Source organism: Plodia interpunctella, chromosome 15, assembly GCF_027563975.2.
Source record: "Plodia interpunctella isolate USDA-ARS_2022_Savannah chromosome 15, ilPloInte3.2, whole genome shotgun sequence".
In the NCBI taxonomy this organism is placed as follows: domain Eukaryota; kingdom Metazoa; phylum Arthropoda; class Insecta; order Lepidoptera; family Pyralidae; genus Plodia; species Plodia interpunctella.
Window position 1 is genome coordinate 5,338,188 of NC_071308.1, and position 16,861 is coordinate 5,355,048.

Here is a 16,861-nt window from a genome sequence, read left to right on the forward strand (position 1 = left end):
AAGAAATGGTAGGTATGTGATAGAAAATTTCAAAAACAATGTCTGCGTTATTCTCTTGTTGCTAGTTGAATTTGAAAAATTACTTCTAACAGGTAAATCATTAAGGAAAGGTCACCGATAAAATACGTACACATACATTTATTTAACGACTTCCATAGATTGTCCTGTCGTTAAAAATTGAAACAATGTACTGCCCTTTTCATTGAACAGTAAAATGTGAATTTATTTGGCTTTTTATGTTTAGAAAGTTAAAGTACATACGTGGCAAGTAATAAAAATAACAATCTTATTGCGGTTAGATTTAACGTCACAGTACTTGTGTTAACAAGTACCTACTAGGTAATTTTATACAGATGTAATTTTTCTACAATTGTTTCATTAATATTTATGAAATAAATTTTAACAAAAAAATAGACATAATCAAGTAACAAATATTTATATTTAGTATACAATGTGGGAGCTCTCCATATTGTATGTAATGTTTTTGTGATGTCGAGATAATGTCGATAATCATAGTTCCTATCACGACGTAAATTTTATATTTCTGGGGAACAAAATATAATAATTTTATATTTGAATCGTACGCGCACTAAAAGTTCGTAGCACATTCCTAGCCGATTACGTAGCTGTTCGTAGCAAATTTGCTACGACCCTAGCTTACCCTATTTTTCTCATTTAAAAAATAAGGCATACTTACTTTAATCTGAAGTATGTTTTATCTCGTTCTATCAATGTAAATTTTTTTATAGTGCGATCGTGACAAAACATACTGTAACTAAGCTTTTAACTTTTTTTATAAATAACTGGCGAATTTTTCACATGTAAATAGTTGATACTACAAAAATCTAATTTTCTTTTGTCTGTCTTTTACAATATAACTTTCGCCATTTTGAGTGATAGTTCTGAGATACTTTAGTAGTAAGCCAAGACAACGTCAGACTAGCTGGCGTCTGATGTCGGTCGATGGACGCATCAAACTCCAAATATTCAGGCACAATTCTTGTTGACTCACAGAAACTATACGGTTTAACTTCCTTATATTTGGAACTAGCTGCGCCCCGGGGCTTCGCTTCTGTGGGATGTTCGGGATACGAAAGATCCTATGTGTTATTCCAGGATTCTACTCGTGTACCTTCATAACAATCAGTCCAGTAAATTTTGAATAAAAGAGTAACAAACAAACATCCTCACAAACTTTCCCATTTATAATATTAAATAGGATAGGATGTAAAAGTGACAGTTATTATATATATTTGTTACGGTCAGACAAATTGTCACTTTCTCTATGGTTGTCGAAGTCGGGAAAATAACTATTCGTATAATTTGACATATCATTTACAATCTACCTTTTTTTTTGTGGTGACAAAATTTATCTTTAGCGTAACATTTTTGGTCAGGAGCCAAAGGTTCCGCCAAATTTAGGTGTCCGGTTTAAGTAAATAAAATGTAAGTATTTTTTTTTTATCAAAGAAGAATATAACAAACACTTTTATCATTAATTCATATTAATAAGATAATTATAATCTTATTCCATTAAAACTGACTAAGTTGCAATGAAGTTCAACTGTATAAAGAAAATTAATGAAGCTTCTCTTATGAGTCATTGCACCAAGCCTTGATATTCAAGGTCAAAAGGTCAAAATTATTTACAAAACGTTTAAGCTTTAGATTAATTTAATCACACTTAAAATTACAGTTTGTAAACAATTTATGACAAAACCTAAACAGAAAGAATAATAATTGCAGGTACAGGTGGTATTAAAGTAAAGTATTTCTAATTTATACAAATTTACAAAGACTTATGTTTAAAGGTACATGAATCACAGTCTCTAAATTTGAATAACCAAACGTTTCTGGAGTGTATGAATATTTGAGGCACTTTCCGAGGCCAGTGTACTAATGTTATTCAGCGCTGAAAGTTTTCCCTCTTGGAGACAAATGCGATCATGTAGCCTTTGCTTTCTGAACTCAATTTCATAGTCTTCATAAGAACACGTCTTTGAAACAATAGTAAAATTATGAAACAATGAGAGAAATGTCCTTCTTCAAAATTAGATATTCTCCTGTTTAATTTGATACGCACAAATGAGATCACCCGGAACGTTCAATCGCAAAATTCTTCAGAATTACGTTCAAGAGAAACCCCGAGGCATTGCTAGTAATCAAGTATTAAACTGTTTAAACATCAAATAGACTGTACACGGAGTTTGAGCTTCCCTTTGATCTCTTGACTGAAGTTTCTTGTGGCATCCTCGGAGCATCCGCAAATATGACTCAATTAAATATAATTGTAAATAGTGTTAATTTTAGTTCAGTCAGGTTAATCTGCATCGCTTTAAAATATATGCCTATTATTTTTAACAGTGGCGTAGTTAGACAAATACGTTTTTCTTAGAATGCTATAGTGTGTGTGTGTGTGTGTATTTAAATTTTATAAAAAACGATACAAGATAAGTTAAAATTATACTTTTTCTTATATTTCATTTTGTCCAGTGAAAAAATATAGGTTGGTAAAGTGAGTGGGGCCATTTTTATGACCGATAAAGTGGACTTAGCTTTGATTGGTGTGGCCAGCAAACAGAATAACTGTTGGTGTATTGTGCTTCATATTGCTTATAATTATTTCGAAAATAGGTACAAAAATACAAAGAGAATAAGTAATAAAAAATATTATGTAGGATAAAAACATTTTACTATTCGTAGGTATTTAATTGCTGCGTTAATTACGAAAATATAAGCGAGAATTATTATTAAGCGATTACGAATTTTTTTTAAAGAACAACATTTTTTAATATTTTTTTAAGCCAATATGTTTGCCAATTCTTTCTACAGAAGCTTAAAAGCATAAGGCGTAGTATTAGAAAAGAAATTATACCCAGCGGCGAAGGTTTATATCACAGCCATTGCAGATGCACTTAGGCATTAGGTATATCCATACAATGTTATTTTTTAAACCGACCACTTAATAATCTAAATCACTATGCTAAATTTTGCAAACACTAAAACGGAACATGTGAACGAAGCACTTATATGAACTACTTTAGCCTTGTCATAATAATTAAAATTAAAAAATATAAATGTCACGAAATGACACGTTTCTATTTATATTGGTTTCTGACAGCCGGTTTGGTTAAAATGTATTTTCGATGAAAAGTATGTCCTGAATGGATTTTATGGTAAGCTATGGGCACTAACGTTTCATCGAAAGATTCTCGAGGATGGATTTGGTGGCATTTCGGAGGGTTTTGCTCAGTGATTTTAAAACGATTGGGGTGCAAACGCGAACTGCCCCCTTTCACGGTAAGGTTTCAACTGAATCAGACCCGATTCGATGCCTCCGCCCAACATAGAGCGCTTGCTCGTCGGTCGTGCTAGCATAACTTTCAACTCTACATTCATGGTTGTAAGGTCGAAATTAGACTGCAGTTTTGATTGTGGTGAAGAAGATTCGTGCTTCGGTTCGTATAAGCAGCCAATACGCATGTCCACGACATCGTATATAACTTCGTATAGATGACATAGTTCCTTGTACATTTGGATTTTCTGGAGTTCAAGGACTTTGTGTTATCTGTTTAAGTTTTTGGGCGCAATATTTCTATAGTCATGTTTCATTGGAAGATTGATATGTTTACGGTAGCGAATGCAAAACTTTTTAAAACAAATAATTTTGGCTTGTCATGGTATGCATTACTTTATGCTTGAGCCTAAATTAATTATTAGTGCTTTATGCCATCCGAACACAAAAATATCAATTCAAAAATGGAAAATTTAATATGACATAATTAAAATTAATAATAATCAATTATATATATATATATATCATCTCGGGAGATAATAAAAATTAAAAATATTCAAAGTTTGTAGAAAATATATGTTATGGATTGTATATGCAATTTTTTACCACAAAATAAACGAGAAAAAACACCAACGAAGGTACTCGAGACTGTAAATGCAAAAAGCAACTATTTTGAAATTTATGTCTTATTGAAATCCCATAGAAAAATGTAAAAAAACCTCTAAACTGACTTCCTATAAATTTAATATTATCTACCCCTTGAATGTTCATTCACATCATTAAATTAATAACGAGTTCTCTTTGTTACTGTAATCTGCTTGTTATAATCAAATATTCCCTTCAACTATTTACATGCTCAACAAGCCAATGTTATGTAAATTAATCAAGCAAATAAGTGTTTTGACTTAATTCATATTGTACGTATAGCAAAGAATATATTTGTTAGTTTGTATATCGATATCGTTTGACACATAATGTTCTTTTACGTGTTTTTATTTGTACATCGATTATAATATGAAAGGTTTTCGTTTAAAGCTATTTGGTCAATTATAGTTTTTTATGTAAGAAGCTGAATGCTATTTTATCGAAACTTCCTCAAGTTATTTCTTACTCAAATCATATGAGTTTGTATACTAATCTGACTTGTGCCCGATCACCTTTCGGTAAATAAAAACATTATGTAGAAATCCGAATTAGATTTGAGTGATTACCCTTTCATGCAAATGCATGAAAGGGTATGCATAAGGGTTTTTGCATGGTTTGTTATTCCCGAAATTGCGAATTGACCTTCACCTGCAAACTATATTTCCGGCTCTTCAGGCCAAAATGGTGGTATACGTACAGATACCTTATATGTTGAGGTCCGACTCCACGGAATTTCCTGCGGTGTGCCGTTGTACGTCGTCTTCGGCATCTTTAAATTCTTTATCCATCGTGCTAGGTTACCGGGTCACCAGTGTGGAGGATTCCGGAGCGGAAAATAAATAACATAGGATGTTAATACTTCACATATATTATTTTCAATTTTTCATACTTTGACAATCACAACTCTGTTGCCTAGACTCCACAAGGGTGGCCAACGTCTGCATTGACCGACCGTGTTTGTAAGGCTACCTACACACTGATAACGAATAAGTCCCTTATGGGGAGTTATAAAGAAAGATAGCCGTCTAATTTCAAACGACGATGCCACGTTGCGTTCAAAAACGAGTAGAAACGAAAAACGTGTCTAAAAGTATAGTATCGCGCTTTGAAGACATAACTAAGTACATCGTGTATTATATTAACGTGTATTAAATTAATATTAATATGTAGTATATTTTTTTATTTAATGTTGCTGACGTTACAACGACCTTGCAGTCCCCGTTAATCACTTCACATCACAAGACTTATCACAAACCATTTTTATTGAATGTTGCTGACGCTGCGACCACGACGACTGTCGTTGAAACGTCAGCAACATTAAATAAAAAAGGTTCATGCTATGTGCCGTTTATATTACATATATTTTTATGAGTATAATCAGGTAAGAAATAAGTTTCATTGGCATTTTTCCTCCTAAGCCTCGCAACATTTAGCGCCAATAAGCAAGAAAGCCTTCTGATTTATGTTGCCTATTACCCATAATGAAACCTATCGTATTGAGGCAGTGAGCCTTTGCAGTTGTGGAATGAGAGTTAGAAGATAATTAGATATGTGATAATAATGTTATTAACGATATCATCATGTACTCGACCAAGTAGGTTTACTCATAAAATCCACATTTGTTCAAGTCATCAGGCATCAGACATGTGTCTGATGCCTTCAGGTGACTTGAAAAAAATGTAGAACTCGACAAAAAGATTAGAAATGTTATGAAAAAAGGCATATTTTCAAATTAACAAATAATGTTCATGAATAAAAATGAAAGCATATTGAAACTTTGTAGTAAGTATACATTATTGAAATCTATTGCGATACGTAATTTTGAGTATATAGAAATCTTCTAATGTATAACAACATAAAGCAGACTTTTAGTATTTCTTAGCAAATATATAAAAACATACTAATAACTCCATGTCAGTGCTATATAAGGCAGTGACTATAAAAATCCTAAGTAAAACAAAATAATTATATAACATCACTTTTTGTTGATTCCCTTTTCTATTCTCCTGAACAACATTGTAAATTCCAAACAAATTGGTCTTAAAAAGCGAGACAAGAAAAGCTCTTGATAGAGTGACCTTTGTAGTTGACCTCAATATATCAAGTTTTCAGGTCGACCTACCGTTTTTTAAGTGTTTTGGTCAAGCACACTTGGACACGGAACTGAATTCAACATGACGGACGAATATTTGTTTTTATTGGACCAGTGAATAAAGTCACAGGAAATTCGCTTTCTTTTTGTATTTGTTGGAGTATGTACAGATTTTTGTTTGATAAAATATCTAATTAACCAGTAATTAATTAGTCTTCACATAATAGTAAACATGAAAATACATTTTATAAGTTTCATCGTGCTTCAGTAGCTTCACCCTGGGTCTCCACGTGGGCCTTTTGGGATAAAAAAACTATAACTATTATGTGAGTTACACACATTCTCACATCCAAACTTTAGCGTTTATATTATTTTCAAATATTTATATATTTTAAAGTATTTATATATTTTAAATGAATGTTTCCAGTTAGGTTTAAAGTAAAAGCAAATTCCAATGCAAATTACTCGTAACAAAAAGTACTTAATTTATTTTTATGCAGGAATATAATACAGGTATGCACTCCTTGACATTTTTTGCCTTGCACACGATGCTAATGAATGTAGTCATTAATTTTAAATACGTACTATAAAGTGGTATTATAAAAGAGATAACAGAATTGTTAATTGAATTTTATGTGTTAATGCTCTCGGAAAGTTCGTTGGAAAACAGACAATTATACAAAAGGGATTAAATGTAGCTGTATTTATAATATCAATATTATTTGGCTTATAAGAAGAAAAAGTGCGCGGGAGATACCACTAAGCCATCCCATTACTCAGATATCGAAATGCGTACGTGATTGATTTGTAAATTTGATTAATTGTACGTGATTGATATAAATAATACAAATAATCTCAATATGTGAGTTGTACCGTCAAATTTTACGTTGATTTTAACCGATGCGCCGCTGACACTCAACAAAATAGCGAACTTTGAGTTGGTCTGCGCACGTTAAAGTTAACGTCAAAGTTGACGGTGCAACCCACCCTAAGGAATAATCATTTCATGTGATATTAAAAACAGTAATATATAGTTAATAAATAAGTTTAATGATAAAAGTAGCAAGATTTCAAATGTATTAAATAAATCAAGTATGCAACGAGTAACATTTTTTAATACATTAAAAAACAATAAAATCGTGGCACATCAGCTTGAAGCACAAAGTTAGGTTTGGTTACAATTAAGTTAATTTTGCTAATTAAGTATTAATATACGAGAACGAAACACTATAGTAATTGAATTACTTTAAAAAATGTAAATATTTCTTATAATGAATTATAGTTATATTTAACACAAATTATAAAATATGTTACAAGTTAGAAAAAGTAAATCAACCTTAAAATTGAATACCTTATCATATACATAAAGAACTAAGTATTCTAATTTAATGGCTGACTGCTTACTTTATATTTCTTAATTTAAGATGCAATAATCCAAACAGGAGATTACAATGTTAAGTAAGTAAGTATTAATATATTTAACCTTTGCTAGACACTTATCGAAAACACCACCAAAGGGTTTAATGAAAGAAAGTAAATTATATTATGTCTACTTATTTCTATAATAAAAAATATAAGATTGAAATTCTATATCTTCCTATAGCTTTTAGTCAGGTACTTTCGTGCCTAACAATTTTTGATGACAACAAAGCTTTTGATAATTAAAATTTATTGAATATTTTAAATATAAATGTATAGTTACATTTTTCCGAAATTATGTTACTATTCATATTCGGAAGCCATAATTCAACACAGCAGTATTCAAAACAACTAAATATCAAAATCTCGTTTTAAATTTAGGACAGCTACCAAAAAAGGGATCACGCAGACAGAGCTTTTCGATTTCCCGAGTAAATTTGGCTTGTGGTCACCCCCGGGTAGAGTGGCGAGCCTCAGCTCCCGATGAAAAATTGTTTTAAAACTGTTTCAACTATGCTTGTTTACAACACACAAAAAAGCGTTCTTTTATGTCGTAATATGCTTTTGTGTTGAAATGTTTTAACAAGAAATTTTGCATAAAAAATGAAACGAACAAAAGAAATTTATTATCAACTAGCTTTTACCCGCATCTTCCCCCGCGTTAATTTATCTGCGAAAGCGGTACAGATACGATTTTTAATAAACTTTCCCCCCTCATTTTTGCCATTTGGGGGTTTAAAAAAAAGTACCCTATGTTTTAAGTCCGAAATTCTTCCGTAGTTTGAACAATATCGATATAGGTACCTAACAGTTAACTTTTTCGAATCATTTCATAAAAAATATCTAGACTGAAAAACTTCAGTAATAGCTACTAAATAAAAACTCTTCGATTTCAGTATCAATAAATAAATACAACTCTGCAGTTGAACTGCGGGTTCGTACAATCAGTATAACAACCTACCACATTTCATTTCAAATTCGCCTCTATTGCCTCTATATATAAGTCTTTATATAGAGCATCTTGTCATGCAGTAGTCTGTATAAACCTGGCTATTCTGGAAAAGCTTTTAGTCTGGCATATTTATAGCCAAATGGCTTCGTGACCTAGAATAGTGATAAGTTTGTATAATTTGATTTAAATGTGTAAATGTTATATAGATAACATTTACACATTTAAATCAAATTATTAGTATAGATTATTAGTATAGACTAATATTAGGTATAGGTATATGCGAAAATATGTCTCTCTGTTCCGCTTTCACGGCTAAATAGCTATAATAACCCCCAAAAGACGATAATTTGATAGAAAATAAAATGTGAAAGTTTGTATGAAACTGATGTTAAAACGACGACCAAAGACAATTTAATTGGCTATCACACAAGTTCCTAGAAATTAGTAATCTGGCATGGGTTGACATTAATGTCAAAAAAATTAATTATGCCGTTGAAAGTAACTATTCTACGCTGACTAAGTCTTAGGTAAATAGCTAGTAATATATATATGATTATAATTATATGTGAATGGTTTATGTGATAGATGCCCAGACGTAGATAAATGTTTCAGGGCGAGTTATTCCCGTCGGATAGCCCAAAACGACCCCATGTCAATTTATTTTTAAAGCTTTGCAAACTTACCATTCCTGTCTGATCCCCTTCCTTTTATTTACGCTGAAGTGGACGAGAATATATAGTATAACTGAACCCTCAGGCATATGCCTGAATTAATAATATTTCAGATAGTCTCTCTCTCTCTTCTCCCTGTCCCCGGCTGCATTCCGGGGTTATCGTAAAAAATAATTTTACATTTGAATACATTTTGAAATCAGCTACCTAGGCTATGTGTCCCTTAGCCACCTCGTACGAAATCCACGGGACGATATGAAGTGGTCCTGTTCTAGAGGGCGAAACCACAGGCCAATATTACACATTATCACTACTTTTATCCCTTACGGAATTTTGGTTAATCAACATAACGGGATCATGATAAAAATGCTGTTTGCTATCTTATCCTATGAGAAAAATCCTCAGGTAATTATAACCTTTCCCTCGCTCGACTTTTACTAACCACGTTGTAGGAGAAGCAGTAACTTTTTTTATTGGTCCAAGCATGGAAACAGTTAGAAGCAGTTTTAACATAATGATAACAATAAAAAAATGCACGTCTAATTGTTAAATACATGCTATTACCATCTATACCTTTTAACGTGTACAGATATAAAATTCAAATCTAATATTGCCTAGATCCCATTAAAAGAATGGCAGATTCATTATAACAGCACAAAAAGAAACTGCCCTACCGATAAACGAACTGTGAAAACCTAGCAATTAATGCATACCATTTTATTTACATTTTGCCACTGAACGGCTTTGTCATACAACAAAAGACTAAAGTGCGATAACGTTTCAATCAAAATAGAACCTTAATTGATGGCGGAAAGGTCGTCTTTTGTTTGCTAAGCGCTTCATTTTTCTGTTTATTGCTCTATAAGGTAGACGTTTCACTTGGGCGGGGTTTTGTTATAAAACGAATGCTTTCCTGTTGATGTCGATGTGAGAAAATTTTGTACGTACTATTTTTTTTATTACGATTCAGTTAGAATCAAGCTGTGCACAACTTTTTTTGTTTAAAATATTGCATAGTAATAGTAACATAGAACCACTGAGGCGAAACTGTTTTTTTTATTATTATAAAATTCTAATAACTTTATACATCCTAATAAAGATTTACGTGTAGGTACTATTTCGATAAATTATACGAGTTATAGTAAGTACATAAAAAAATCAACATTTAAACTGACAGTTTATAATTATTGAAGTTGCAATTCATCATAGCTACATATAATATAAAACAAAGTCGCCTCTCACGTCTGTCTGCTTCTAAGCTTGTTCTTTTAAACCACGCAAAGGATTTTGATGTGTTATTAGAGGTGTAGTAGTTTTCACTGTTGTTTAGATAATTTATTCTCAAAGGTTTCTAAATAGAGTAATAAATAAATTTGAAAACAAATCTGCCATTTAATTTTGGATTGATATAATATTTTAAAATAGCTTGAAACCGACACAGTTTAAAAATTTGCCTGGGGGCTATTAGCGGAATCAAATAAAACGACTCGCTTTAAATTGTCGTCGACTTGCAGACTAGATTACCTACAAAGTAGTTTATTTTTTATATTTCTGTAGATACAACATATAGATATAACTATTCAAAATTTTTTCATGATAACGTTTGTCAAAAACATCCTATAGTATCAGTTTGGTGATCTGTTTTTAAATTATGCCTTCTATTGTTTGTATTTGGGTCATGCATTCATAAAATATATAGCTCATGAAAATTATGCAGTATGACTCACAGTAAAAAGATATTGCAATATGCACTTTATCGAAGCCATCGAAAATATGTTATTATGAGAGATTTTACGTCTCTCCCATCTCTTGTTAAAAGGGGGTATTAACCAAAAAGATAATTTAAAATCACGACCAAAATATGGAGAGTACAAACTAGATATTTTGTGTAAACCAGCAAATTACGTAGGTAGTTCCCGACTTCGAAGTTCAGAGAAGAAGAAGAATAAGAAGAAGAACTTCGAGAAGTTCAATTTTATTATTTACAAAAAAAATGTGCTTTTCTAATATTGTATACTTTTTGTTCTCGTTCCAAAATGAAAAACCAAATGTATGTATCCTTTCATACTAGATTTTCCCTTAAAGGATCTAAATACTATTTGGTTCTATCAACAAAAAATACATATAAACACACAAGGACAATAGTTCCACATAGTTCGATGGACACAAACACAAAAATAGCACAACACATACAGTGCGGGCAAATATTTGCACCTGTTGTGATCACAACAGGTGCAAATATTTGCCCGCACTGGGAATTGAACCCAGGATCTTGAGGTAGCGGACGGGTGTGGTCACCACTACGCTACGTAGGACGTCAAATCTATATCATAGTAGTCATAAACAATAAATATGAATATTCACGTATCCATCAAACCTTTCTTGTCGTCTTCCTTCGTCTATCTTATATAAAGTACAAGCAGTAAATCCAGGATATTTGAGACCTACATATATTGCTATAATACCGTTCTATATTCAAAAGATATAGAATGACCTTCCATTGAGCCGGGAATCTCTAAAACTGCAATTTCCAACAAAGTGCGACCAAAATAAAATACCTATGTTTATTTATCACAATCGATACATTTTGCCAGTTTAGCTGTGATTGCTATTGCTGCCAATAAAACCTTAGAAAAGCCGTATTTATGTCTCGGAACCTACCAAAACAATAGCGTTCCAGTTTAAAATGTAAAGGGAATCGTTCGGAACGATTGAAATAATCCGATTCGATCTGGGAGACATTCGTTTCTTCGAATGCAATTTTCTCAGACTTTGAAAGCATTTATAAAAGTTAAAACTAGGCTATTGTGAGATTCTAGCGGGCAGTAATCGATTTGTCTAAAATTCTCACGACCGCAAGACTTGAACCAATCACGTCTATTGTTTACTTTTAATTTGATTTTATGTTTTTTTCTGTTCGTAAAAAGGTTGATTCAATTTACAGTTCCGCTTTGCAATTTACAGTTCGCGTCTTTCTGTCTGCTCGCAATAAACTGAAAAACGGATTTTTATGCGTTTAGATAGTGCTTTTCTTGAGGAAAGTTTAGATATATAATTTATAATGGTACCCGAGCGAAGCCGGGACAAGTCGCTAGTAAGATATAATTTAAGTCAACACGATTTAAGCATATTATGTAATGAACTTAGTTATAAAATTTTTGTATAATTTTTAATATAATTATAATTATATTATTCGCTTTTTTAAACAATTACGGTTGTTTTTACACTTTTCTATATAAAGACCTATTACAGTTACCATATACGTAATCCCTTACGGGGTAGACAAATCAGAGAGTTGCGAAACTGAAAGGCTATATGATGTCGAAACTTGTAAACGTCAATATGTTTATTCAACTGTCCTTATTATAACACCAAGTGTGTGAATATACCCTAAAACTCTAACACAAATGATCATCCAAATGACCAGAAACAAGAGTGTTCTGCTCTCAACAACGGTTACCTCGAGGAGCTGAATAATGAATGTCACGGTCTGTACCAACGCAATTTGTTCGGTGTCCACTGTAACCAATGACCAACACTGCTGGTCGCGTCATGTCAACACAGCTGAAGGCTGTTTTTACATCGAAAGTTTGTATTAAGTATAATTGGCCCATACAAGGTAGGATTTGAAAAAATATGCAGTACATTTTTAATGACGACGTCATAAAAATAACTATAAATAAAGGGGCCTTTCGGCAAGTCCTATTATCACCTGGAAAATGTGCATATTTTTTTATTATCTAAAAAAGATATTTTTTATTTGAGTATCATCTAATGATTGTTCAGTCTGAATAATTACACTTGGGTTGATTTATTAGAGATCAACAATAAGGAATAGTAAATTTTTTGCTGATATCGATATAAAAATTTATCATTAGTAAGGGGCGTTTTGGCAATTCCAACTATCGTTCGAAAAATGTACCTACATTATTATTTGTTATATTTTGAGAAGTACTATTATTTATTGATACGATTCATTCACAGATGATTGTAAAACGTCAAATTGTACGGCGTCAAATCAAAAATATTGCCCGGTTATGTTCAAAGTACAACAAGAATTCAAAAGGTGATTAATTCATTTTCTATGGTAATTTAAATATTTCCTAAGCTTTAATTCATAGTTGGTCTTGATTTTTGTGCCAAGCCAAGCCATTCTCGCCTCACGTTTTGATGCAAATAGGGCCTTATAGTTACGTAACGTCTATCGGGAATCGATGTCGGCGTGCCTCATAGTCTCGACGATCGTAGCCGGCAAACGAATAATTAATCGGTCAACCGCTCGTCCCACTTTACGGAAAATTGGGCTCTTTTTCGCGTCTTGGTTCTAATATATATGTTTACGCTTCGCATGCAGTCTATACCTTCACTTGATCTTACTTGCATAAATAGTAGAACCTATTTGACCTCCTCACCTGATATCCAATGTTTAGATTGTGTTTCTTAAGGGCTTCAAAAACAAACAATTAATGTTATATTTTCATTACGTATTTTTATGTTTTAGTAAAAAAAAACAAGCGTGTAATATAAATTATAGCATAGAAAATGTAATGTAATAGTAATATAACATGATTATGAAATGATTATACATTAGAAACTAAATTTTGACGGTTTTAAATCATGGCAGAATGTATAAAAATATATAAGTTTATATGAATCAGGTGATACGTGTTCTAAAAAAATATTAAAACATGGAAGTATGAAAAAAATGTTGTAATCCAATTTGTTGAAGTAATTAAGTACAGCGACACTTGCGAAGTCTTACAAATGTGAGAAACATATATTTAATGCATGAGTTTAAAGGACTGCATATAAGTGCAGACGCGATGCAGATTTTTTTGTTTCCATTCATTTTTCATTTTCTACCATATCACATGACGACAATATTCTTACCAAGTATATCATCGCTAATAAAGATTTTTTAGACCTAACAATCTTCTTTGTAATACTTTTCGAGACAGTATGACGCTTAAGTCCTACGATGCTACGAAGGAATAATTTCCAAAATCAATCATTCATAAAATTGAAACACCACAGAACAGATTAACAATTTTAAAGTCAGATAGTAAAATTAATTCTTGTCTTTGCTAAAATTAAACGCTCTGAGAAACACCCACTAGTGTGACAAAACCTACGTGGTATTTAAACAGTAAGCCAGTGTGCTTTAGCCTTTTTAATATAGGCGAATGTCTTAACTACTGGACCACCTCGGCAACAAAAACAACATCATTTACTATAATCATAGTTAGCTACATTTGATTTAATCTTAGTTCCTCAGATTAATATTTTATAAATAAAATTATCAAGTCAGAGAGAGAGTTCACTAAAAGTATTGTGCAGTTTCGTGAAATATATTATTGTAATGTAATATAAAACTAAAAACCTCTATAAAATTACCTGTGACATCTGATCCCGAGTAGCACAGGCCTAGAACAGAATTCAAAGATACTTATAATAATGATAGCGATCGACATATTTTTGTTTCGTCTAAAACGTTAGAACATATAAGCGAAAGTGCCAAGCAAGTGCAATACGAACACAAAAATATAGATAAAAACACCGAAATCTGAAAATTAAATTAATTAATTATTGAGGTATTTCAACAAAGAGAAGCCGTAGGTCGTTTGTATGAAGATTGTACGCAACAACATAAAAAATAGTAGGGCTGCGAATCCACTTAAACAGTGCTTTGTGGAGCGAAACAAAATAGGAACACATGACTAAGAGTGAGTTGCACAAGTCAACTTTGAAGTTGACTTTGACCTGCGCGCCGCTGACGTTTAGACAAAATGGCATAGGTACTGCAACGATTGGATCGCTTATTAATTAAAATATATTATTATCAGATATAATTTTAATACTTTTTTTACACACAATTAATCTTATTCAGCTCTGGGGGCTGACTGCGTCAAAACATACATCAAATAAAATCTTGTTTGTTTTCTGTTCTTCGTTCGAAATGCAATAAAGAAGTTTTCAAAATGAAATCAACTAGAATCATTACTTTCTGGAGGGGGATGAATTAAATGATATTCCTTCATTACATTTTAAAATCCTCTTTATTGCATTTCGAACGAAGAACAATCGTTACAGTACTTTGCGTTTTTGGGAGCAGGTTAAAGTTAACGTAAAATGTGACTTGTGCAACCCACTCTAAATTTTAGTTAGTTTTAGTGAAATCCCAACCTATAAGTATATCTTCGAAACCAAAATGATATAAGAATTTATCAAATATGTTCATATCTCAAAACGTGTATTTTTGACCATTTCATTGACAAGCCATATAATACATGCAACGATAAAATCGTGCACAAAGCCCTTCAGTGTAATTTAAAAAAATTGTGTATACTCGTAAAAGCATATTATTATTTGCAAAAATAGCGTGAAGACATTCAAAACATAACTAAAAGCCGTTGTGTACATTGGCACGTAGAAGCAGAATCAAATTAATCCAAGCCCATGCTAAAGTATTTCTTAAAATGCAAATTCGACGTTGAATGGAGGCAAAATTTTAATCTCTCTATTGACTTAATTTATAAAACAAAATTTAACCCTACTTCTAAATTTTAAGTTTGCCAAAGTTTCAAAATTCAAATCGGTAGCTTTGTCAGCCAATGGTTTTATTAAGGCATTTAGTTATAATATATATATATATATATATATATATATATATATATATATATATATATATATATATATATATATATATATATATATATATATATATATATATATATATATATATATATATATATATATATATATATACAAAAGTTATTACAATGTGTGTGGTGAAACAGAACATTTCATGTTGAAACAGCACTAAATATACATGAAATTTCTTTTTTTATTTATTTTCAACTACTAATTTGACTGAAATTAAACAAAGAGGAGTGTAAATCGCAAAAATAAAAATTAACTTACTTCTCTACAAATTTCTGAGCACTGAAAAATATTGCTCCATACACAGTTGAATAATATTGAAAGTAACAAAGTTATAAGTTAAAGCCATTCGAAGTTAGAGTAGTTATTCTAGTAACGTTACATGAAATAGCGTATCAATTATATATAGGCATTTATTCCCAAACAATAAGGACTACTATTGAGATGCGATTATGTCTCAATGTTAGCAGAATCGACACCCAGAGAGGTCTTTATACCGGAGAGAGTGTCATTATCGAAGTCCGCCAGTGGTTTTTATGGCATTCTCTCTATTTTTTATGTTTGTGTTGAAATAGAGGTCGTATTTTATCAAGTTTTAGAGCTATGATTCCATTAGCCAGTGTTTTTATGTCAGTTTTTTGTCTAGTTGTATTTTCTAGTTTATTTTATCATGAACTGAAACTTTATGTATATGATTTTACTAGCAAATCATGTGATCAACAACAACGTTCATCAGCAGTATATCTCTTTTATAATTTTAAACCAAGTTCTAAGAAATCTCTTTCAACAGCAATCCAACATTCTCAAATTTATCGCAAATTCGCAATTATAATTGTGTAATAGATAGACTTATATTATAACTTGGCTCATATAATGCATAAATCTAATTCATAAAGAAGAAATAAGTAAAGTTGGAGCATTAAAATCGACTGCCTCAGAAAACTCCGGATCCCATTGAGAACAATATGAAAAGTTGGAATTCCAACGGTTGACGCTAAGTGTTTCTGCACTAGTGCATTTTTGGCCCATTGCCAAACAGCCAAGCTCAAATGTTACCTATAGTCTACGGATTTGAGCCTTGTCCATACTCACGTACTCTTGGTTGGATTTACTACACATTTAGCTCC

General features: G+C 31.7%; 1 protein-coding gene across 13 annotated transcripts in view; it reads right to left on the reverse strand.

Annotated features, from left to right (window-relative positions):
• The window catches only part of SK (small conductance calcium-activated potassium channel), a 167,822-nt gene that overhangs the window by 65,884 nt on the left and 85,077 nt on the right, over positions 1-16,861 (reverse strand). For 9 of the 13 annotated variants that reach the window (XM_053755599.1, XM_053755598.1, XM_053755597.2 and 6 more), the window contains one exon: positions 14,469-14,498. The exons of the other annotated variants lie outside the window; for them this stretch is intronic. In XM_053755599.1, coding sequence (XP_053611574.1) covers positions 14,469-14,498 — 30 coding nt within the window. The remainder of the gene's footprint in view (positions 1-14,468; positions 14,499-16,861) is intronic. 13 annotated transcript variants of the gene reach the window in all.